Source organism: Labeo rohita, chromosome 7 (assembly GCF_022985175.1).
Source record: "Labeo rohita strain BAU-BD-2019 chromosome 7, IGBB_LRoh.1.0, whole genome shotgun sequence".
Classification (NCBI taxonomy): Eukaryota; Metazoa; Chordata; class Actinopteri; order Cypriniformes; family Cyprinidae; genus Labeo; species Labeo rohita.
The window spans coordinates 4,844,978-4,869,257 of NC_066875.1; the positions used below are offsets into that span (position 1 = coordinate 4,844,978).

Below are 24,280 nucleotides of genomic sequence, written 5' to 3' on the forward strand. Positions count from 1 at the left end.
TTATTAGTGCCTGTGTTCACATGCTTCATATTCATTAACCTAAACACTTGCAATAAGGTTTCATTACACTTGGCGTGTCTTCAAACTCGTGCTTGGATAGGGGACATCCAGTGTTTACCCTCAGAGCTAAATTGAATGCATCCGCTGACCCACACTTTACAGAAAGGAATGTTCTTGTGATCTTATCACTGGTTCTGATGTCGTTTTTTATGGTGTTTGAACATGCCGTATACATTTTTAGGGAGTTTGATAGCCCTTATCTTCTGTGCGACTGTAACCTGCAATGGTTGGTGGTCTGGATCAAAGAGAAGGCGATAGGGGTGAAGGAAACTCGCTGCTCGTTCCCTCGCTCCCTACAGGGTCAGATGATAACCTCGCTCAGGCCTGAAACACTCACCTGTGGTAAGAATCTGAAAAAAACTAGTTGTTTTTATACTGAACTAATTATATTTTTTAACCCTCACACAAAGTATATCTTATCTTATTTATTTATTTATTTATTTTATGTTCTTGTGTGTTATTGTGTTAGTTGGCTGTATTTTTTTTTTTAGTTATTTTTACTTTATATCAAAATAACCCCACTGCAGTTTGATTGAGAAATTAATTGGAATGCACAATTAAAAAACATTTTTTCATCTACTTATTTTTCTACTTTTCTTTTTTTTTATATATATATTTTCCATTTGTATTTTCTTGTAAAATTTCGTTTATATTTATTTAAATATTTTAAATAAATATTTCTGATTATAATCACTAAATATGCTTATTAAAATTTGTTTTGGATATTCAGTGTTGTTTTATTTTAGTATTTATTTTGAATATTTTAAATTATCTTTTTGTGTAGCATTCATTTTTATGATTATTATTTTAGGATTAGTTGTATTATAATTTTGTTTTAGATATCTTTTTATTATTATTTTAGTATTAGTAATTGTATTATTGTTTTATGTTTGTGTGTGTGTGTGTGTGTGTGTTTATTATATTTCTCATCATAATTATTAAATATATTTATTTGGTTCTAATAATCAGTGTTATTTTAGTATTATTTACATACTGTAGTAATTAAAAGGAAAACAGAAAATATAATATTCAGATATTTAATATGTAATATATTATATTTAATAATATATATTATTTGTCATTTTTATTTTTATTATTATATTTTTTATATCATTATTATTATTATTATTATTATTATGTATTTAATACAATATCATATATTATTTAAAATATTTCTTTCTTTAAATATTTCTTTTATTAATTTTTTTAATATTTCTATTCAGCCAAATGAAATGTTTCCTTTCTGAAATTTGCTTTTTATATTGTATTCATTTTTAGGATTATTATTTTAGGATTAGTTGAATTATAATTTTGTTTTATATAATATATTTAATTTTAATATTAGTAGTTTTGTTGTGTGTGTATATATTATACTTCTCATCATTATTATTATATATTATATGTCATATGTTTTTAGTCTTCCTTTTAATGTTAATTTAGATTTTGGTGATTTTGTGTGCTTTTGTCTTTTTTTTTATAACATTATTATAATGTATTTAATTATAATAATAATTATTATTATTATTTATAATGTACAGCTGTTAACATTACTATTTTGTTTAGTTTTTTCATCTAACTTTTATTTCAGCTTTATTTTAAATCATGAAAACAGTTTTTAATAGTTTGTTTTGGTTACCAACAACACCACCGCACACATGAGCAAGCAGGTCAGGTTTTGCCTACGTTGTTAGCAAACAGAAACTAGATTAAAAGAGATAAGTGCCTTATTTTGTTACATTTGAATGACATTGTGCAATATGAAGTCTGATAAGAGTAACCAGACGTTAGCTTTCCATGACCTGTGACATGCTGCACATTAAATCTCCATATATTATAGTAAAATTACACTGTTGCTAATAGTGGAAAAGATATGCATGTTTAGTTGTTGATTTCCTGTTCTTTTTCTAATGCAGACACGCTCTCCTTAACCAAAAGCAAAGTAATCCTGCTATAAAAGACCTTCAGCCTTGGTTCAGACCTCCCGTTTATGTTGATTTTGGACTTTTGTAACCATAGCTTGTGCAAGAACGACAATGAAACTGCTCTCAGGTCACTCATTAATGTCAGCTTTTGCACATATCGCCGTCATCTGTGGCTCACCACAGGCTTTTTCTTTCTCTCTCTTTTGTTTTTCCTCCGTTCTCTATTTTAGATGCTCCTCTAGAGCTTCCCTCCTTCCAGATGACTCCGTCCCAGCATCAGATCGTCTTCCAGGGAGACAGCCTGCCGTTTCAGTGCATGGCGTCTTTCGTGGACGAGGACATGCAGGTTCTGTGGTATCAAGACGGGAAGATGGTGGAACCTGATGCCACTCAGGGCATCTACATAGAGAAAAGCATGGTGCAGAATTGCTCTTTAATAGCCAGGTAATAGAAACCAGCTGTGAAGGAGATACCAAACCCAATACTCACTGCAACATGGCATTTCTGCACACTAGATACACATGAATCACACTATGAGCAGTGTTTGCCTTGGAGCATGATGATACAAATACCTGAAATATAAACTAACACTTGATCTGCCAACATTGTGCTAAAAAATGCCAGAACTTAAAAAAAGCCATGCATTATTCTTAAAGGAGTCATCGGATGCCTATTTTCCACAAGTTGATATTACTCCTTAGGGTCTTAATGAAAAGTCTATAATATACTTTGGTTAAACATTCTCAGTGGTAGTGTAAAACAGCACCATTTTTACCTTGTCAAAATGAGCTCTGCAAAAATCAGCCCATTCTGATGGAGCTCTGCTCGCCCCGCCCCTCTCTTCTCTCTGTGGAGTGACGAGCCTGTTTACTTTAGCCGCATTTAGCCACGAAAGTTGCTAACTAGCAGGTTATTAGGGGAGGTGATTGCAGAAATAAAAAAAAACATATACTCACTTCTGCTGTAAGTGAAGGTGGATCACAAATTTCTTCTGCGGCTCAGATGTCGGGAGTAAATGATGGCCACTACGTTTATTATTACATCCAGCAACACAACACCTCAAACGCTCAATCGGAGATATTCTTGTCTAACTTACATCCCTGCTCCGGCATCGAAACAACGGTGGTCGGACTGTTACAGCTGATTTAGGGTGGGTCTGAGGTAAGACACGCGTGTCAGTCAACTATTGTGGGAGTGGCCTCTTTGGGTGTGACGCCACACCGACAGGCATCTGAGAATTGCTTGATTTGAAAAAGGGAATATTATTTTTACAGATTAATTAAAACCACTGCATGGATTTTTATCATTATAGGGTAGATTTGTACATACACTGCCAACACACATTAATGTTCAAACAACATGTAAAAGTGAACTTAGCATCTGATGACCCCTTTAAATGGAAAAAAAAAAAAGTGTGGGTTGTACATCAACAGTATATCCTGCCAAAGCATCAGTGTTGTTTTAGTATTATTTACACTATTATAGTATTTATAAAAATAAAAGCTAATTTAAAGTATGAGTATTTATTTATTTATTTATTTTTATATTAGTTTTGTTTTTTTTGTTTTTTTTTTATTTTTATAATCAGACTATTTTTATAATTTTCTAAGCAGACTTTTATAGATTTTTTTTGTTTGTTTGTTTTTCCTGTGTAGGTCTATACATGTTTGGTTTTTAGAAATTGTAGTACTTGAACTATTTATTTAAAGAGACTTATTTCAAAGAAACATTTACAATTTTTAGTTTAAGAAGCAAAAATGCTGTGATAATTATGGAAGAACATTTCCGAGGTAATTGCGACTTTTTTTTTTTTGCAATTGTGAGTTTACATTTCGCAATACTGACTTTTTTTCTCAGGAAAAAAGTAAAACCCAAAATTGTGAGATATAAACCTGCAATTCCGAGAACATATCAGTCTTTTTTACCTTTCAGAATTGGACTTTATAATTACAAATTTATATCTCACATTTCTGAGAAAAAAGTCAGAATTGTGAGATGCAAACTTTTGTGAGAAAGTTTTGTTTTTTTGTTTTTTTTTTGCGTTTCTGACTTTATAAAAATTTATGACAATTCTTATTTTATAACTCATTTGTGAGTTTATATCATGCAATTCTGAGCAAAAATAGTCAGAATTATGAGATATATATATATATATATATATATATATATATATATATATATATATATAATAATTGTATTAGTTTTGTTTTTCTAAGTTTTTCTATATAGATTATCTTTTTGGTTTTTAGTAATTGTAGTACTTCAACTATTTATTTATATCTCACATTTCTGAGAAAAATGTCAGAATTGTAAGATGCAAACTTGCATTTCTGAGAAGAAAAAATATATGACTGAGTTTATATCATGCGATTCTGAGAAAAAAAAGTCATAATAGCGAGTTTATGTCATGCAGTATGGAGAAAATAAAGTCAGAATTGCAAGATTAAAAAGTCACAATTACCTTTTTATTTTTTATTCAGTGCCAGAAGCGGGCTTCTATAGAATATAGCAAAACATATAGCAAAACAATTTATATATGGCTTATTTTTCAGCTTTAGTAGTTTTTATACTAAAACTACTAAAACTAAAACTTGTTTCAAATAGTTTCTAAGACACGTTTCTAATTTTTAGGTTTTCATCTAATATTTAGTTTATTTTTTCAGCTTTATTTCAAACGATTTAAAATAGTTTTAGTTTTAATTCACTATAATGCTTTTAAATGCTAAATCAGCATTTTAAATTCATTGTTGTTTCTTCCAGAGCAACAATTTTTTTTTCTCGTTTGATTTGTCCTCACACAGCGCCTTGACCATTTCCAACATCCAGCCGGGATTCACCGGGAACTGGGAGTGTCGTGTGCGCACCAGTCGAGGAAACAACACTAGGACGGTCCACATCGTGGTTCTGGAGAGTTCTGCCAAATACTGCTTGCCAGATCGGGTGTCAAACAACAAGGGGGAGTACAGGTGAGTCTAGTAAATATCTGATGACTAGTGTTCAAAGTTTGGCGTCACTAAGATTTTAGTGTTTTTGAAAGTCTCTTATGGTCACTAAGGCTATATTTGATCAAAATTAGAGTAAGAAAATGCTAAAATATTATTACAATTTAAAATAACTCTTATCAGTTGTAATACATTTTAAAATGTAGTTTATTCCTGTAATCAAAGCTGAATTTTCAGCATCATTACTCCAGTCTTCAGTGTCACATGATCCTTCAGAATTCTTTGCTGATCGAGAAACGTCTCTGTCGAACAATTGTGCTGCTTAATGTCTTTCATTAAATAGAATATTTAATGACTAAAAAAGTTCAAACAAAAAGCATTTATTTGAAATAGAAATCTTTTGTAGCATTATAAATGTCTTTACTGTCACTTTTGATTTAATGCATCCCTGCAAAATAAAAGGTTTTTTTTTTGTTTTTTTTTAATCTTCCTGACTTCAAACTTTGCATTAGCAAAGGTGTTGCAAGTAGCAATGATTGCTCACAGTATACTTTTGCTGTATTCAAAGCTTTATAAATATGATCAGCATAGATTTGTAGAACACTGAATCATTTGTTTATAACTTGCTGATCATATCAAAATAAATGTTCAAATGTCTCTTATTCTTTAGCTCTTCGCTGCACTCTAGTGGTAACAGATCTAAGTGATGCATATTGTGGCACAAGCTTAAATTTGTTTATTTTTAGACTTTTTTTAAAACTTATTGCATATTTTAATTCAAACAAATATATTCCTTTTTTAAGGCTATTTTTTCCATGCAATATCAAAGAAAAATTTGTTGTTTCTTTGTTGTGCATTAACATGTATCGAACATGTCTGTATGCAGATGGCCTCGGACACTGGCTGGCATTACAGCATACTTGCCTTGTAAGCGGCAGGTGAGTGGAGCTGGCATTTACTCGGGCAGCTCGGCAGAAGAGCGACGTGCGTGGAGGCGATGTGACCGCAGTGGACAGTGGGCTGAGGACGACTACTCACGCTGTGAATATATGAAAGACGTCACGCGTGTGCTTTATATCATCAACCAGGTACATAGCTGTAACTTTGTACTGGTCAGACTACTAGTTGATTCTCATCCTGCAACTTTTTTAGTGGTTTATGTGAGACGTGTTTGATTATTTTATTTTTTTTGTGTCTGTTTTTATGTCTTGCTTGAGTTTGATTTCTTTTCTTGTATGTCAGATGCCTCTGAATCTGACCAATGCAGTTCAGACGGCGCAGCAGCTTTTGGCTTACACCGCAGAGGCGCCCAACTTTTCTGACAAGGTGGATGTGATCTTTGTTGCCGAGATGATTGAAAAGATCGGCAAGTTTGCAGAGAAGTATAAAGAGGTGAGTCAAGTCAAATCAAGTCTGAAGGAGAAAAAGGTCTGTTCTGAATGTTTTTTCTCCCTCTGTGCAACCCAGAAGTCTAATGTTTTAACTGATCTGTGATCTGTTTCTCTTACATACACTTAAATCATTCTGAGACAAATCACAATAAGGCCTCAGATCCAGGATATTTAAAAAAGCAGGGGCCTCAAGAAATTAAAATAAGCCAAAAATTAAGATATTTGTTATTTTATTAACCTCCTCAACTGTTTTTCAATGATGAACCAGGATTCCCACAGTCTTGGAAAAACCTCAATATTTAGGAGAATTAAAAAAAAAAAATGAAAAAAAGGTTTTTTATTTATATTATATTTTTTTAATTGTAAAATTTGAAAACGACCTCTGATTCAAATCTGCTATCAGTTTCCAGTGTTATCTTAGTAATATTTGTATAATACTATAGTTTTATTAGCTTTTATTTTTATTTCTTTATATTTATATAGTGAAATAAGTTTTATATATATATAAAATATATATATATATATAAAAACAATCAATCAAATCAAACTAAAAATAATTTTCAGTAAATGAAATAAGGTTGAAATAAAATAAAAGAATTATTAGAAGAATAAAATATTTAATTTAGTTATTTCTAGTTTTTTTTTCTAGTTTGTTTGTTTAAGTTGAAGTACTAAAATAAAACCAAGAGAAATAGAAATTAAGTAGCAATACATAAATTAAATTAAATGTTTAAATAAATAAATAATGATTTTTTTCCTTTTTGCCCATTATTTAAATATCTTTTATTTTACTTTTTCTGTTTTAGTTTAATTTTAGCTTAAACTTATTTCAGTTAATTACCAATGCAGCATTTCAGATTGTTTCATTTAATTTTGTTTCATTAAATACTTTTTATTTTATTTCTGCATTATTCCAGTTAATAGTCTGAATTCTTAGAATTTTAAAAGTGTAATTTCTAGATTTGGAAAACTTATAATTAAAATGAATAGAATCTTAATGTCTAATATTTATTTATTTATTTGTAATATTTCTGTATTGCTAATTTATTTCTATTTTGATTTTATTTTTAGTACTTTAACTTAAACTAAAAAATAATCCTAATTCTTAACAATAATAAATAATTATTTTGTTTTATTTCAGCCTTTTTTCAGTTAATGAAATTGTTGCTGTTAAAACTAACACTATTAAAAATCACTACTAAATACTAAAATCTGTTAAGCTAATTTTATCTGGTAGAATTTGAGTAATTAAAAAAAATCCTTAATCGTGGGACCTTTGAATGTTACAGTGTACAATCAGAGATGGACAGTAGTGAAGTATTTCTACTTTACTCAAGTAAATTTAAAAAGCATCTGTAGTTTATCAGAGTGTTTTTCTTTGGAAAACTTTACACCACTACATTCCAAAGCATAATGTCATGCTTTTTACTGCTCTACATTTCATAAATAACAGTGGTTGTTTGTTTTACCTTTAATACTTAAAAACACTAAAAATGTAGTACTTTCTTGTACTCAAGTAAATCTTTGAATTGCTTTACTTGAGTAAAAGTAAGAAAGTAATAGATTTCTAATGTAAGTAAGTATCAAATTATATTTAATATGAAACATAGTGCAGGAGAAAGTACAATATTATGCTTTGGAATGTTGTGAAGTAAAGTTTTCTAAAGAAAAACACTCCAAAAGTACAGACACTTGACAAGTACTTTTACAGCAGAGTAAAAATACTTCACTACTGTCCACCTCTGCATACAGAAAGGTTGAGAACCGCCAATTTAAAGCGATGTTACTATTCGCCACTTCAGTTTGTGACTCTCCTCATCTCTGGAGAACAAAACAGGCTTTTACAGTTGAATCGGTGAGGAGAGGAGCAGATAGGATCAGAATGGAGGGATTTGGACACTGGGCCAAAGAGGAACGTAGAACCTATTTTTCAGGATCAGGTTGCACTTCACTCAGTGTTGAGGGGAAATGTTATCATGTAACACCTGCGCAGAGATCTGTACCGTCATTCAACATCTCACATATTGCGAGCGCACTTTATTCAATTCAACTTGCCTCGTGATTTTGCGTTGGTTCTGTAATTTTGTTTAGGAATTCAGATCGCGTTGAGTCGACAGAGAATAGGCTGTTTAGCGCTTCAGCATTTCAGCATTGTTTTATTTGGGAGCAGTGTGGGAAAGTCAGACACATCCCAGTAATCACATTTTAGTTCTTCCTTAAAACATTAACTCATTAACATTTTTCGGAGTGTGATGTCAGGTTTGTTCATTCCAGGAATGCCGTTATGAAGCAGTCAAAGTTTTGCGTCTGTGGTGGGAGTGTAACTGCGTTGAATGAGTATGCGGTGTGTTTGTGGGTATAATGCAGGCCTGGAGGGATCATCGGTGTTGTGGGGTGGTGAATGGCTGGGTGGGTGTGCATGCATTGTCTCTAACTGCATTTCCTCTCTCAGCTGGGAGATGTGATGGTGGATATCTCCAGTAATCTGATGCTGGCTGATGAGCGAGTGTTATGGATGGCTCAGAGGGAGGCGCGGGCTTGCTCGCGTATCGTGGAGTGCCTGCAGAGAATTGCCGTTCTCCGAATCAGCAATGGCGCCCTGGCCTATTCTACTGTGAGTACTGAGAAAATCACTTCAGCTGTGCATTTTAAAAGTACTGTGTTTTAGCTTTGCTATTCATGCTCTCGATTATATGAGATATTTAGTAATATATATTTTTTTTAGGGCTGTCAATTCAACATTTTTATCTAATTACATGATGTTTTGATTAATTCATCTAATTAATCACAAAATAAATTTAACTGAACATACCCGGAAAAGATTATTTAAAGCTATTTTTGTGTTAAATGAGAAAGTATCATATATTTTAGAAAGAAATATTTTATTTGATTCAACATAAAATGTATTACACACAATCATTTAGGCTGCAATAGCCTAACGTAAACATTGAAACAAAAAAGAAGATCATTTAAGAAACGTCTCAGCATGTTTTGTTTATACAGTGAAAGTTAATCAAACAAGGTAATATGTCCTCTGCAACATTGAGCAAAAACACATAATATTGTGTTTAAAATATAAGACAATATCAACTTCTTGTTTGCAGAACTGTTGTATAAAATCACATTTAAGCTCACATATTGCTCTTGTTGCCTGTGTGATATCATGTCATGTGACATATAAATATGAGACAAAACACATAAAGGGGCCTTTTTTGCACCAATATCTTGAATTTTAGGGCATAACTGCATTTGTGGAGTTGTTACCCTGCATCATATTTGTCAACAGTCAGCTGTATGAAATATAAGATGATGTACAGGTCTGGGGGGCGGGGCCAGTGCATTAACTGCATTAAAATATTTTAATACTGTTATTTTTCATAACTAATTAAGTTAACGCATTAAACTGACAGCCCTAATATTTTTTTTTTTAAATATTTGTATTTTCAGAATTTCAGAAGTTGTTTTTTAATTTTAAATTAATTAAAATAGAATTTTTTTTTTTTTTTCAAAAAGAAATAAATTATATATAAGATTATATATAAAAAGTCTGAAGGAGAAAAAGGTCTGTTCTGAGTAATGTTTTTTTTCTCCCTCTGTGCAAGCCAAAAGTCTAATGTTTTAAGTGATCTGTGATCTGTTTCTCTTATATAAACACTTAAATCATTCTGAGACAAGTCACATAAGGCCTCAGATCCAGGATATTTAAAAAAAAAAGCAGGGGCCTCAAGAAATTAAAATTAGCCAAAAATCAAGATATGTGTTATTTTATTGACCTCTTCAGCTGTTTTTCAATGATGAACCAGGATTCCCACAGTCTTTAAAAACCTAAATATTTAGGAGAATAAAAAAAAAGGGAGAATTTAAAAAAGAGAGAATTTAAAAAATGTTTTTTTTTTTTTTAATTATACATTTTGAAAAGATAGATAGATAGATAGATAGATAGGTATATGTATATGTTTTTTTTTGTTTTTTTTTTTTTTTTTTTTTTTTGTTTTTTTTTTTAAATAAAAATATGAGCTACAAACCTCCAGAATGCTTTACCACTTGTGAATTTCATGTGCGTTACTGTAAATTAGACTTCTTTGCTTTTACTAATTAAGGGGCAATCCAATATTATTTAATTTGAGAATTAGGCCTTTTACAACTGATTGATGGTAATAAATATATATATTTATATTTGTGCATTCTAACAGCAAGGGTTAAATGTCTCTGAATGACTGAAAAAACAGTAATTTCTTACATTATTTGACTGAAAAGTGATTTGATTACAATACAGTGTTAGTATGTTTAGATGAGATGTGTGCAGAATATAGAAATAATATCTTATTTAAAGTTGTTTTCAGAAGTTGAATAGTTTATGTAACTTACTTTTTTCAAACACAAGACTATAGGTTACACTACATAAGTATTTTCTGCTCCCAAAGGCTGTGATTTTGTGATCAGAAATAGTACAATAATACTGTGAAAAATTTCTTGTAATTTTAATCTTTTTTTTAATCATCCTATAATGCTGATTTGCTGCACAAAAAACATTTTTTTATTATTAATGTTGAAAACATTTTTTTTTTTTTTTTTTTTAAAAATAAAATACATTTATTTTAAAGATGTATTTTAAATAGAAATCTTGGACCCGCTTTATATCAAGTGTCTTTAACTGCTATGTCCCGACATTTGAAATGACTTTTAAAAATGCCTGGATGTCATTGCATCATTGCACCTAGAATGTAATAAAGACACCTAATATAAAATCTTTTCTAACATTATAAATGCCTTTACTGTCACTTTTGATCAATTTAATGCATCCTCGCTGAATAAAAGTAACAAAAATGTGTGCATTGTATAGAGTAGCTGGAAGGAGACCTTGTTGGTAACCATTCTTCTTTATTCGCATCTGTTTCACCAGAACTCTCACAACATCGCTCTGGAGGCTCATGCCATCAAAGCAAGCAGCTTCAATGGGATGACCTGCACCCTGTTCCAGAAGGTCTCACCGGAGCGCACGGCCATGGCCCATTTCTCTCCCAGAGACCCAGACATCAACCTAGAGCGCCAGCTCAGCTTCAAATGCAACGTGACCAGCAACCTGTCTGCACTGGCTCTCAAAGTAAGCATTTCGTCTCAGGCACTTCCTGTACGTGTACAGTTGTTTTGTCATAACTTATAAGGCGAGTGCTTCTTCAAACCCAGAACTCCAATAAAGCTGTGGAAGCAGGAACATATCCATCATGTTTTGACAGTAACATTATTGCATCTCCACGTTTGCAGAACACTATCGTGGAGGCGTCTCTGCAGCTTCCCCCGTCTCTCTTCTCATCTCTGGGAAGCTCGGGTCAGGCTGAAGAAGCCGTCTATAAGCTACACCTGCTGGCCTTCCGCAACGGCAAGCTCTTTCCTCCGACGGGCAACTCCACCCTGCTGAGTGACGGCAGTAAGAGGAGGAGTGTGGTCACACCTGTGATCCTCACAAAGATTGGTAAGATCGCGCTGCTGATTTTACCACCTCGGGCGAGATCAGGCATGCGCTTGGCCCAACACAAACCTCTTCATTGTTGCTGTTGTACAATATTTCTACCTGTCTAGAAAGCAAAATTAAAATACAGTAGTCAAAGATACAGGCAAATCATGCACTACAATTATAGTTACTATTATAAGTCAATTATTCTTGTTACTTACAGAGCAGGGTTATTATTGTAGTTAAATAAAACTACAATACAAGGCAATATTTGTCATTTTCTTAGATTTGAATTTGAAGTGCTAAAATCAACAAACTAATAATAATAATAAGAAGAATAATAAGAATAATAGTAAAATAAAAATGGTACCACCTTTACAATAAGGTTCCAACATGAATTAACACTGAAAAATACTCGTAAAACATTTATTAATCTTAGTTAATATTAATTTCAGCATTTACTAATACATTATTAAAATCCAAAGTTTGTTTTATCTCTTAATATAAATTAATGGACCTGAGTTAACATAAACTAACAATGAACAGTACTTTTTTTTTTTTTTAAATAAACTAAATACTGCAACAAATGTATTGGTCATTGTTTGTTAATGTTAATAAATGCATTAATTAATGTTATCTAATGGATAATTACTTTAACTAAAAGTGAAAACACAATGTAAAAAATAAAATACGGCCTAATTCTCATAGTGTTTCGACTTTATTCTCATAATATTTCGACTTTATTCTTGAAATATTACGACTTTAATCTTGTAATCTTAGATTTTTTTTTTTTTTTAATAATGTTTGTTAAAAAAAAATTGCCAGATCAAAACTGCATTAAAAAAAAAAAAATCTAAGATTACAAGATACATACAATGGTAAAATAAAAAAAAATAAATAAATAAATAAATTGAATTAAAATTAAATAAATAAATAAAATAAAATACATATTCCATTTAGTTAATCTAATGTACTTTGTTAATTTTAGTTAATGAAAATATAGTTGTTCATTGTTAGTTCATGTTAATTCACAGTGCATTAACTAATGTTAACAAGCACAATGCTTTTGATTTCAATAACATTAGAAAGTGTTAAAAATTAATAACAGATTAGTAAATGCTAAATTAGTAAAAGTATTTTTATTTTTAGTTTAATTAAAGTAGTTAACTAATGTTAACTAATGAACCTTATTGTAAAGTGTTACCAGTAAAAAATAAATAAATAAATAAATAAAATAAAATAAACTTTGCTGTAGGATTTACTTTGGAACATTTTTCACTCAGTAATTGCTACTAAACTTTCCAAATAACTACAAAGAAACGTCAAGTAACACACTGAATTAAAAAAATGTAATTTTAAAGTAGAAAGCATGAAATAGTATTTTCTGATAAAACATGCTCAAATACTCTTTGTATTATTTACGTATTCATTTTGAACAAAACAAACAAACAAAAAACATTTTACAGTGTGCTTTATTTTTTTTTTCACGATTTGATCTTTACTGTACAGCAGCGCTATTATAATCCATCCCACCCCCATTTTGGCTTCAAGCAGGTAAAGAGGCATTGTGTCATGAACAGAGCAATAATGCTGCTAGAGAGCAGCTGAAGTGTGAGGGGGCGGCAAACTACAGCACAGGGAGCTGCTAGGAAAAACGTCCACGCTATAACTGATTGATTTCAATGTGAGGGCTAAGCGGAGCAGAAAGCGATTGCAATCCCATGAAAAAGCTGCAGACCGAAGGAAAATCTGATGCCGTGGAAGTCGACCGACTGTCCAGGATCTGCCACAAAACTATTGGCACTATTTATATAGTCTCTCAATGCACGTGATGCACATGGATTTAATATGTGTACATCCTAACTTGAATGCTTAGTTGACTTCAGTTTTAGGGCTAGTCAGTGATGAACTGTATTTTTATCATACACTCTTAAAAACAATGGGTTGAAAAGGTGATGCCATAGATGAACCCGTTTGGTTCCACAAAGAACCTTTCAGTCATCAGTTCTTAAAAAAAAAAAAGATCATTTTTCTTATTTTGAAGAACATTTTGATAATCTAAAAAACATTTTCCACTAAAGAACCTCTTGTGCAGTGGAAAGATTTCATGAATTTTAAAGGTTCTTCATGGAGACATCCATTTTAAGAGTACATCATCAAAGATGGTCCATAACCAGAATGCTTTTGTGTTTTGTAACATGAACTGATGAAGTGTCCGATCTGCTGTTGTTTAGAGGGCTTCCCGCTGAAGAACCTGCAGAGTCCAGTGAACATAACCCTGCGGCGCTTCCTCCACGGCTCAGATGCTGTTCCCGCCTTCTGGAACTTTAGTCTGCTGGGTGGACAGGGCGGCTGGCAAAGTGACGGGTGCCGGATCCTCCATCAGGATGACAACTTCACCACAATGTCCTGCGATTCACTCAATAACTACGCTTTACTGATGGTGAGAAAGACGAAAGTGGCTTAAATTTCAGTCTGTTCTTTATCCATGTTCTTCTGCTTTTAGTGCTTCTATGGAACTTTTAAAACTTTTTTGTAACGTCTACAGAAACCCCAGAATGTCTGTGGCAACCTGAAAGTTCTGCTGGGTAATTTAACTAAAAACTTAAAATAGAACTATTACAAATCATTAGTTGCTTTTGTTAATTGAAATGAAGCTGAAATAAAATAAAATATTAATATTAGATGAAAAACCTAAACTTACAAAAATGTAAGTGCTGCCTTGTCACGTAACTGAAACACTAAAATTACTAATTACTATATAAGTTTAAAAGGAATATATTGAAAAAAATGACAAAAACTCATAGTAAAATTGCTAAAAAAAATAGTTTTTGTTAATTGAAATAATATAATAATAATAATAATAATAATAATAATATATAAATAATTAAAAATTAAATAATAATAATAATATAAATATAAGATGAAAAAGAACATTAAAATTTGACGTAAAGTTGAAATTACTGAAACTAAAACTGAAATAAAAATAAAGCTAAATAGAAATATTTTTAAAAACTATTAAAAAATACCAAACGTTCATAGCAAAATAAAAAAAAAAAAATATCCATGAATTGAAAATGTGGAACTGAAATATAAATATAAGGTGAAAATTAAAAATTAGAAATGGCAGCTTGGAGTTTTTAACCTACTAAAATTTATACAATTGAAATTAAATCAATTAAAGTTAAATGAAAATATTCAGAAAAAAACAAAACTAATACAATGATAAAACCTTGTAGGAAAAATTACTAAAACTTAAACTAAAATTAAAATGAAAACTGAAAACATAAAAATAAAAGCTAATGAAAGGATGAATAAATACTATGATAGTATGGAATAAATACTATGATAGTACTAAAATAACACTGATCAGTATTTACTGTATGTGCATGTGTGTGTATAAAGAACAGCATTTATTCAAAATATAAATATTTTCTAACAATGTAAATCTATGCTATCACTTTTTATTAATTTAACTTTTTTTTTCTGTATTTTTGATCATATAAATGCAGCCTTAATGAGCATAAGAAAAATCTTTAAAAACCACTCAAAATCTTACTGATCCCAAACTTTTGAGCGGCAGTGTATATGTACATATATTGTGTATATATACATACATTACATGATACATCTATGTGTAAAATACTGCTGCTGTGTGACTTTGATACCAACCAGAAGTAACAAGGATGTGCAGGATTGTTAATGGATTCCAATGTTCCCATCATCCTCTTGTCATGTAATTACTTGCTATTTCAAGGTTTTTTTATTGTTGGATTGATCTGCTGTGCAATTTTCTTCTGATATTTTTTTTTTTTTTTTTTTTTCATGGTTGACGTGTACCGTGAGCCTTTGGCTCTAGACCTGTTTGTAATTAGATCTTTTCATGCTTCCTCAACACCCACCTTTCTAAACCAAGAAGAAAAATCCAAATTATTGGCTGTTGAAATGCATTCGCGAATATAATCCGCTGATATACTCTTGTCTAACAGGATCTGAACAGGACCGGGAACGACGCGTACAGCTTCGAACCTCTTCACCCTGTTATCTACGCCACAGCCATCGTCCTGGTGCTCTGCCTGCTGTCAGTCATAGTCAGTTACATCTACCACCACAAGTAAGTGCTGGAACTCGCTCTGCATGCACAATGCAGTCTATCATTAAAAGGATAGTTCACCCAAAAATGAAAATGTGCTGTTAATTAACTCACCCTCAGGCCTTCCAAGAAGACACTTTTTTCTTTAGTAGAGCAGTAAAGAAGATTTTTAGCTCAAACTGTGTTTCTTGGTGATTCTAAACGCAAGTCAATGGCTGCCGTCACTTTGAGAGCCAAAAAAAGCATATCAGGCGACTCAAATTTAATACATGCGGCTTCTGACGATGCATTGAATTCTTATGAAGCAAAACAGTTTGTGCAAGAAACTGAACATTATTTGCAGTATTATTAGCTGTAATCCATAACTACAGTTGGCAGTTGGTCCTTTCAGGAGAGTAAAATGAATGAATCATTCTTTTGAACACGTTTTTATTAGCATAAGGTAAAAAACCCACATTTCACATGATTATTGGGTGCTTTAATAATATAATTGCTTTATAGGGGACATAATTTGTAAATAAATGGGTGAATCCATTCAATGTCCAAAAAAATCGTTTTGCAGAAAAGAATCGGACTCATTTGTCTGAAGCTATGGATTACAGGTAATAATGTTGTAAATAATATTTAATTTCTAGCGCAGATCAATCGTTTTGATTCATAAAACCTCAATATATCATCAGGAGCATTGGGTATTAATTGCTTTTTTTGACTGTAAAAGTGACGGTAGCCATTGACTTGCATGTAATGAATTAACAAGAACCACGGTTTCAGCTAAAAAGCTTTCTACTAAAGAAAAAAAGTCTCCTAATGCACATCTTGAATCGCCTGTGAATAAATGAACAGCAAATATATTTATTTTTGGGTAAACATCACTTTAAGTTGTAAATATGCTGGTTTTAATACGATTTTTTTATGTGTTTGCAGGTCAGTGCGTGTGAGTAAGAAGTGCTGGCACATGCTGGTTAACCTGTGCTTGCATATTCTCCTCACCTGTGCCGTGTTTGTGGGTGGCATCAACCAAACATACAACGCAAGCGTTTGTCAAGCGGTATGTGATTATTAGCATAATCTTTATAAATGTTTCTTGGTTTATAGACAGAACTGCAGTACTTCTTTAAAGTTCACATTTTGTGAATGTTATATTTTTATTGGTCTTGAGGAGAGCTCTAATGTTTGCTCATGTCACGTCCTGAAGGTGGGGATTGTGCTGCATTACTCCACACTGGCTACAGCACTGTGGTCAGGTGTAACGGCACGCAACATCTACAAACAGGTGACACGGAAGGCCAAACGCTACGAGGAGCTGGATGAGCCTCCGCCTCCACCCAGACCTATGTTGAGGTAAAGATCAGAGTAATGAATGAGTAGGAGAACTGGAAAGAAAAGGCAGAAAGATATAATGTAAAAATCATTAAACGAATGTACAAATAAAGTAAAATAGATAATATAACAAAATAGATATAAATGATTAATAATCATTTTAAAAAGCAAGCACACATGCTTGGATCTATTTTATAGTACAGAGAGTCTAAAACTTTGATTTGACACTTAAATTGCCCAAAAGCCAACACTGTGGGTTTTAAATTGACTTCCGCTACTGACCACTTGGTGTCAGTAAATATTCAACAGAAAACAGGGCTTTTTTCAGTAAATTGTCCATGGGTTTCAGAATGATAGGTATAGCTCACCTAAAAATGAAAATTCTCCCATATTCTTATTACTTTTTTCTTCTGTGAAACACAAAGAAGATTTTTTTTTTTTTTTAAATGTTGGTAACCAAACAGTTTAAATGACCATTGATGTCCATTTTATGGACAAGAAATGTATTGATTTTTTTTTTTTTTTTTTTTTTTTTTTTTTTTTTTGGTCAAAAACAAAGTTTGGAATGGCATGAAGGATGAATGAATTATGACTTTTCATGAATTATGTGAACTGTTATTTTAGTATTTTATATAAAGTATCCAGCCTCATACTAACTTAAGATATAGAAACACTACTATTTACAGGATAATCACAGGGATAATCAACAAACTTAATTTCTACAGGATTTATTAATATTTAAATGAGATTTTATCTCTGTACTTTCATTTTAAGTTTTAATTTTAGTTTAAATGTTAGTAATTTTGCGTTTTTTGCCATTTTATTTTTGCTATTTTAATATTTCTATTTAACTTTTGTTTTATTTCAGTTTTAGGTTTAGTAAATTAAGCTTTATGCCAGTTATGTTTTAATAGCTTTAATTACCAGTAACAACACTGATGACAGAATTTTCATTTTTTGGTGAAATATCGCTATAAGTCTAGAATACACTACATAACTTTTGCCCAAATTTTGCTACGATTTGTAGTTTGAATATATTGACACTAGTTGCTGATAGTCTGATTTGACAGAAAATCATGTCTTTTTATGATGGTCACAGACTCCAAAGATTTTAGCTTCAGACTATGATTCCATCCAGTGGGAGAAACTCAAGCATGTTTGACATTTTGAGCTGATTTTTGAAAAACATATTTTCATTTGTCGTGCAACAATGAGGCACATGCGTTCGAAACAGCTTGAAAATCTGTGTGATCCTCTGTCGAGTGTTCAATATCCAGTTTCTTTCTGTAACCATTTTTTAAAGTTAGTCTTAATGCTCCTACAAGAGGATATGTAATACCTTACTTATTAAGTTTAAGTTGTTTTTTTTCTTCTGCAGATTCTACTTAATAGGTGGAGGCATACCGATCATTGTGTGTGGAATAACAGCTGCTGCAAACATCAAAAACTATGGCAGTCAAGTCAATGCTCCTTAGTAAGTATTTGAGTTTTAAGACACTTTTTTTTAAACTCTCCCCTGCAATAAAAATCAAGCTAGAGGCATTTGGAAAATATACTGATCGTATTTTGACAGATTTTGTGTAATCAGTTAGATTTTTGGTGTTTGGATTCATTTAAGCTATGCGAGACAAAATGCAGTGGTATAATATGTTTCCTTAACTTGGTTGCTGTTAACGACAGACTGTACAGATCCAGCCTGTATCTGCCTCAAGGCGCTTTCCAAATCCCCTGGTGAACATTTCCTGTCATTTCATAGTCTTTCCCTGTCATGAAAAATTGCTTTTGCTATCGCTGGAGCCTAATGCCCGTGCTCTGTAAAGTAAAGTGCAGAATAATACTTTATTGAGGAGAGAACAGTTTAGACCTTCAGAAGCTGTGTGAACCTAATTATGCTGCTCTATTTTTGGCTCCCCACCTTGTGTCTGTTGGTTTCCCATGCTCCTTTCTTTCACTTGTGACAGCTGTTTGGATTGTGTAACAGCATGGTTTAATTTGAAAATCCAGACCATCTGAGATCTTTGGGGTTTAATTAATCTCACGCTACCGTGACAAAAGAAAAACCGCTCTGCTGAGCATCACAGAACTCGTAAGTGCCTCATAAGTGTTTTACTTTTCTGATGATATGAAGCCCTTGACACACTAGTGTAAACTTTAGAACTTGTGTATACTTAATGTAAAAGCTACTTGTAGGAGAGTGGACCTGCAGTGAGTGACAGCCGCGGTGATTTATATACTGGGATGGGAGTGTTCTAGTGCTCTTCTGTGTATATTTTATGCACAATTTAAATTTAATTTTGATTTTTCATGCTGCCAAGTAGGACAATGTGATGTTGATTTACTGAAGTACAAAACCACAATAAAGTAGTTCTCAGGAATACAGTTCTCAGTTAGTTTCGATGCGTAGACTTTCTTAAAGTATATGACAGCATGCCAACAATTCTATTAATGAACATTAAAAACTGAAAGATTTTATGTATTTATTGTTTAATAGTTTATTATTAATTAGTGTAATTATCATTGCAGTCAATACAAGCTTTGATGTTGATATAGGCTAACAAGTAGAAAATTATTAATGTGATTATTTTTATTGCCAGTAATATAATCTTTGATGCTGATATGACAATAGAAAAAAAAAATCAACATTAATAATATTTGCTATTATAATAACATGGGAAATATTTTGTCATAATGGAACAAGCCTAGGTAAAAATGTTTATGAATGTTTAATGTGAGATCTTAGAACAATGTATTTTCTATTCTGTTTCTATTCTATCTGTTTTCTTTTTATTTATTAAAACTTAACCTTTAATACTAGTGTTCTTTTTTCTTTTTTTCTTTTTTTTACTTATTAAAAACACCTTAACCCCTAATACTAGCATTCTCTATTCTTTTGCTATTCTATCTACTCGTTTTCTTTTTATTTTTTAAAAAGTAAGACACAGCTTGTCACAGCACTTGCACAAGTGCAAGCAACTACTGTTGCAAACATAATTGCAAGCTACTGTTTTCACTGAAGCTGGAGTTTTCCATCAAAATAAAAGCTCTACTGCCATTTGTCAATATAAAAGCTTAAAAGTACAGTATGAATTGCTGACAGTCAGCGGTTTAAATTGGTAATGTTACTGCAGTCCAAATGCAAAATATCTCTTCAAGTGTAGCAGTTAGAAAAGAAGTATTGTACCTTCCTTACTGTAGTGTAAAGCAAAAATAATATACTTATGATGAAATCATTATTTTAATTTATTTTAGAGTGCAATTGTTTTACAATATATGGCTATTATTGTCATAGGATTAACAATAATAAAAAATTGATGTTATTATTATTATGTTCTAATTTGTTTGACTTCCTAAAACACCAGTGTGAATGTAATTTAGACTGAGACAGTATATCACAACTAAATAGAGGGTTGAGTCCACTTTAAAGTTCAGGTACAAGTCAATTCACCTTTTTTTGACTTAAATTTTCTTAGTTAAGAACATGGGTTGGAGCTGTTAATTTTAATCTCTCAGTGCATTAGATAGAATAATGCAACTTTTTAAAATGTACAAAATTTTCATTTTTTTCCTTTTGTCTTTTTTTTTTTCTTTCTTTTTTTTTTTAAATATCGCAATAATATATTGTGGACTTCACATCATAACATTATCGTGTTGTGAGATTTTGATATTAAGCTGCTAGAGCTTGTAATCTTTGTAAGGGACAAGTTAAAATGGACTAAATTATTGAAGAAGAGAAATCTGTCATTGCATCAGAGAATCCACTTGATATTTTAATTAACCCTTTAGGACCTAAAATGGTAAAATAGCTATTTTTTACATATTTTATTTATTTGACTAAAATTTTAACAGAATGTGCAATTTTCAAGTGCAAGGTGTCATATTTTTTTTTTCAGGACACAAATGGCTTTCAAAAAAGTACAGTTATTGACCATTAGTGTTGTGTGGTGAGTTTGCAAGCAGAATTTAAAAAGAATTAAAAAAAAAAAAAAAAAAAAAACAGGAATACATTTTCTGATTCTTATTTAGAAAAAAAGAGAGTAATCATGATCGAAATAATGCAACACTTCATACTTGAATATTCAACTATTTTACAAATATACAAGTGTTTTTGTGACACTGGGCTGCACAGTTTTCATTCAAGAGACTTTTTTGTTCATGCATGCATATACATTTACACGCATGGACACATTATAGAGATGCACACATCACATGTGAAAAAGTCTCACTCAGCCTGCTCCCAAGTCTCATCAAAAATCATCCCAATCACCTTTTGTGCCATTTTTTTGTTTGTTTTGTTTATTATTTTACACGATCCAAATCTCCGTGCTCCGTTCAAATTCTTCCTTCCCTCTCTCCCGGAAATCTGCTTGGTTTGATGTGTCGGTGCCGACACAGACGGTTTAAAAGGGTTAACTACAAAGTCAGCAAAATTGTTATAACTCGTGCGCAAATTAATTGCTCACTTGAGAACAATAACGTGCATTTAGAAACTAAATAGGATGAAGTTTATTTTCTGTAGACTTTAAAAAGCATCTCTTGTCTTTCTGCAGCTGCTGGATGGCATGGGAACCCAGTCTCGGTGCGTTTTACGGCCCGGCAGCCTTCATCGTATTCGTGGACTGCATGTACTTCCTCAGCATTCTCATCCAGCTCCGCCGGCATCCCGAGCGTCGCTTTGAACTCAAAGAACAGTCTGAGGAGCAGCAGCATCTTTCTGTGGCTGAAGTGACCGAAATCACACCGTCTCACCTGGAGTCCTCATCCACCGCTGAACCGATCCCGATGTCAGCTCTAGAGAACGAACATACGTTTGTTGCCCAGCTCATTGGCGTTGCAGGGTCTCTAGGCCTTTATGTAGCGCTGTGGGTGTTCGGTGCTTTTGCGGTGTCCCAAGAGCATCCGGCAGATTTAGTGTTCGCATGCCTCTTCGGCGCCGCCGCTTTGGCTCTCGGGGCGTTCCTTGTGGCGCACCACTGCGTGAACCGTCAGGACATGCGGCGACATTGGTCACAAGCTTGTTGCTTGGTTCGCCGCAACTATGCCGTACAGGTTGATTCCCTGCTGTTGCCTGTCGTGGGAACCGGCGGCTCCGTCTTGACGGCGAGGGGAAACGGCGAGGCGGCAAAATGTCCGGCCAGCAGCGCCGAATCCTCTTGCACTAATAAAAGTGCGCCAAGTGTTCGCAACTCTACCCAGGGATGTAAACTGACCAATCTGCAAGTGGAAGCAGCTCAATGTAAAGCAGCCCCTTCGACGGCCAATGGGACGGCATTATTGGACAACAGCTTGACTGAGCATTCGGTCGACAATGAGATTAAGATGCACGTCGCACCTGTCGAGGTCCAATATCGTCCCAGTTCGGTCAACAACAACAATCTTCCGGGAACGGGCAACGCGAACATCAACGGGCACTCGGGGCGACACCACAAGAACCGTGCGAGAGCGCACCGGGCCAGTAGGCTCACGGTTTTGCGCGAGTACTCATACGACGTCCCCACCAGTGTGGAGGGCAGCGTGCAAAGCGTCCCGCACAAGCGCCACCATCATCACGAGAGCCTGCACGCCCGCAACAGCCGACGGGCGGCCTATTTGGCTTACCGGGAGCGCCAGCAGAGCCAACTTCAACAGGACAGCAGTGACGCCAGCACCAGCTTGCCCCGCCGTTCGCGCCACCTCGCCAAAGGTGGAGGCGTCCGCCTGGGTAACAGTTTTGGGCACGGGCTCAGCAACAGCATGGGGAATGGCGTGAGTAATGGAGGCTTAGTCGGAGGAGGGGATGGATCGGGGACCGACGTCACCAGCCAAACTCGAGACTGTCCAAAACAGCCCCTCACTGTTGAACTGGAGGTGCAACCCAAGTCTTACGGGTTGAACCTAGCGTGCCAAAACGGACCTGTCAAAGACTCGGAGAGACTACAGAATTTGTCTCCCTTGAACGTGGAGAGTTCTGGGAATATTAAGACTGGCTTGTGGAAGCATGAAACTACTGTGTAGCGAGATTCCCTTCTCAGAGACTACAAAAAGAGACTTTTATTTGTAACTGTGAATCTCTAATTTTATGATTTTGATCCGAATGGTACAGTTTGTAAAAATAGTTCTGGAAAGAATTCACGTTTTTAATGTTTATGTGAGAAAATACCTACAAATGCATATAGTTTACCACTTGGCTGCATCATAGTCAGTCTACAAATGGTCTATTTTTGTAACCTTTAAGCCCATTTTGTATTTTATTCTGACATTTTGTATGTGAAGATGCATGATGTGCTGCCTTTTGATTATATGTTGGCTAAATCTCTTATATTTGAATGTTTTCACATAGTAAATAAGATTGTGTTCAATTGCAGTCATCAAAAAATAAAAAATCTCTTTATGCCGTCCACTTCATCTCATCTCTGAGTTTAAAGGTGAGTTCATCTGAGATTTTTCTCTAGGCCTTGTGGTTTTTAGTAATTGGGAGCTTGCTTTATGAATTTGGTCCAAATTGTACTGTTTGTAAAAAATGGTTCCTGAAAGAATTTATGCTGTAATGTTTCTTGAAAATGTGAGAAAAACACCTATAAATGGATATATTTTCCCACTTGGCTGCATCATAGTCAGTCTACAAATGGTCCTTGCATTTGCATTTTTATTTTAAAAATTTCTGAAAATGCCTAAAAATGAATATAATTTCCCACTTGGCTGCATTAGTCAGTCTACAAATGCTTTATTTTTGTGTCCTTTAAGCCCATTTTGTATTTCATTCTGACATTTTGTATGTGAAGATGTATGACGTGTTGCCCTTTGAGTATATGTTGGCTAAATCTCTTATATTCAAATGTTTTCACACAGTAAAGATTGTTGTCAATTGCGGCCATCAAATAATAAAAAATCTCTTTACACAGCCCACTTCATCACATCTCTGAGTTCAAAGGTGAGTTCATCTGAGAGTTTTCTCTAGGCCTTGCGGTTTGGAGTAATTGGGAGCTTATTTTATGATTTTGATCAAAATAGTACAGTTTGTAAAACTGTACTGAAATACCATAATAGTTCCTGAAAGAATTTGTGCTTTAATGTTTGTTGAAAATGTGAGAAAAATACCTATAAATGCATATATTTCCCACTTG

The 24,280-nt window shown here is 33.2% G+C and overlaps 1 protein-coding gene across 1 annotated transcript in view; it reads left to right on the forward strand.

Annotated features, from left to right (window-relative positions):
- LOC127168597 (adhesion G protein-coupled receptor A3) overlaps window positions 1–24,060 on the forward strand; it is a 54,156-nt gene extending 30,096 nt beyond the window's left edge. Inside the window, exons 6-19 of the mRNA XM_051115594.1 lie at window positions 242–402; window positions 2,213–2,426; window positions 4,784–4,948; window positions 5,811–6,012; window positions 6,167–6,316; window positions 8,768–8,929; window positions 11,219–11,419; window positions 11,581–11,788; window positions 14,002–14,210; window positions 15,757–15,881; window positions 16,785–16,908; window positions 17,056–17,201; window positions 18,559–18,654; window positions 21,728–24,060. Of these exons, the coding sequence (XP_050971551.1) occupies window positions 242–402; window positions 2,213–2,426; window positions 4,784–4,948; window positions 5,811–6,012; window positions 6,167–6,316; window positions 8,768–8,929; window positions 11,219–11,419; window positions 11,581–11,788; window positions 14,002–14,210; window positions 15,757–15,881; window positions 16,785–16,908; window positions 17,056–17,201; window positions 18,559–18,654; window positions 21,728–23,171 (3,607 nt within the window). The 3' untranslated portion in view covers window positions 23,172–24,060. The remainder of the gene's footprint in view (window positions 1–241; window positions 403–2,212; window positions 2,427–4,783; window positions 4,949–5,810; window positions 6,013–6,166; window positions 6,317–8,767; window positions 8,930–11,218; window positions 11,420–11,580; window positions 11,789–14,001; window positions 14,211–15,756; window positions 15,882–16,784; window positions 16,909–17,055; window positions 17,202–18,558; window positions 18,655–21,727) is intronic.
- The last annotated feature ends 220 nt before the right edge of the window (window positions 24,061–24,280 follow it).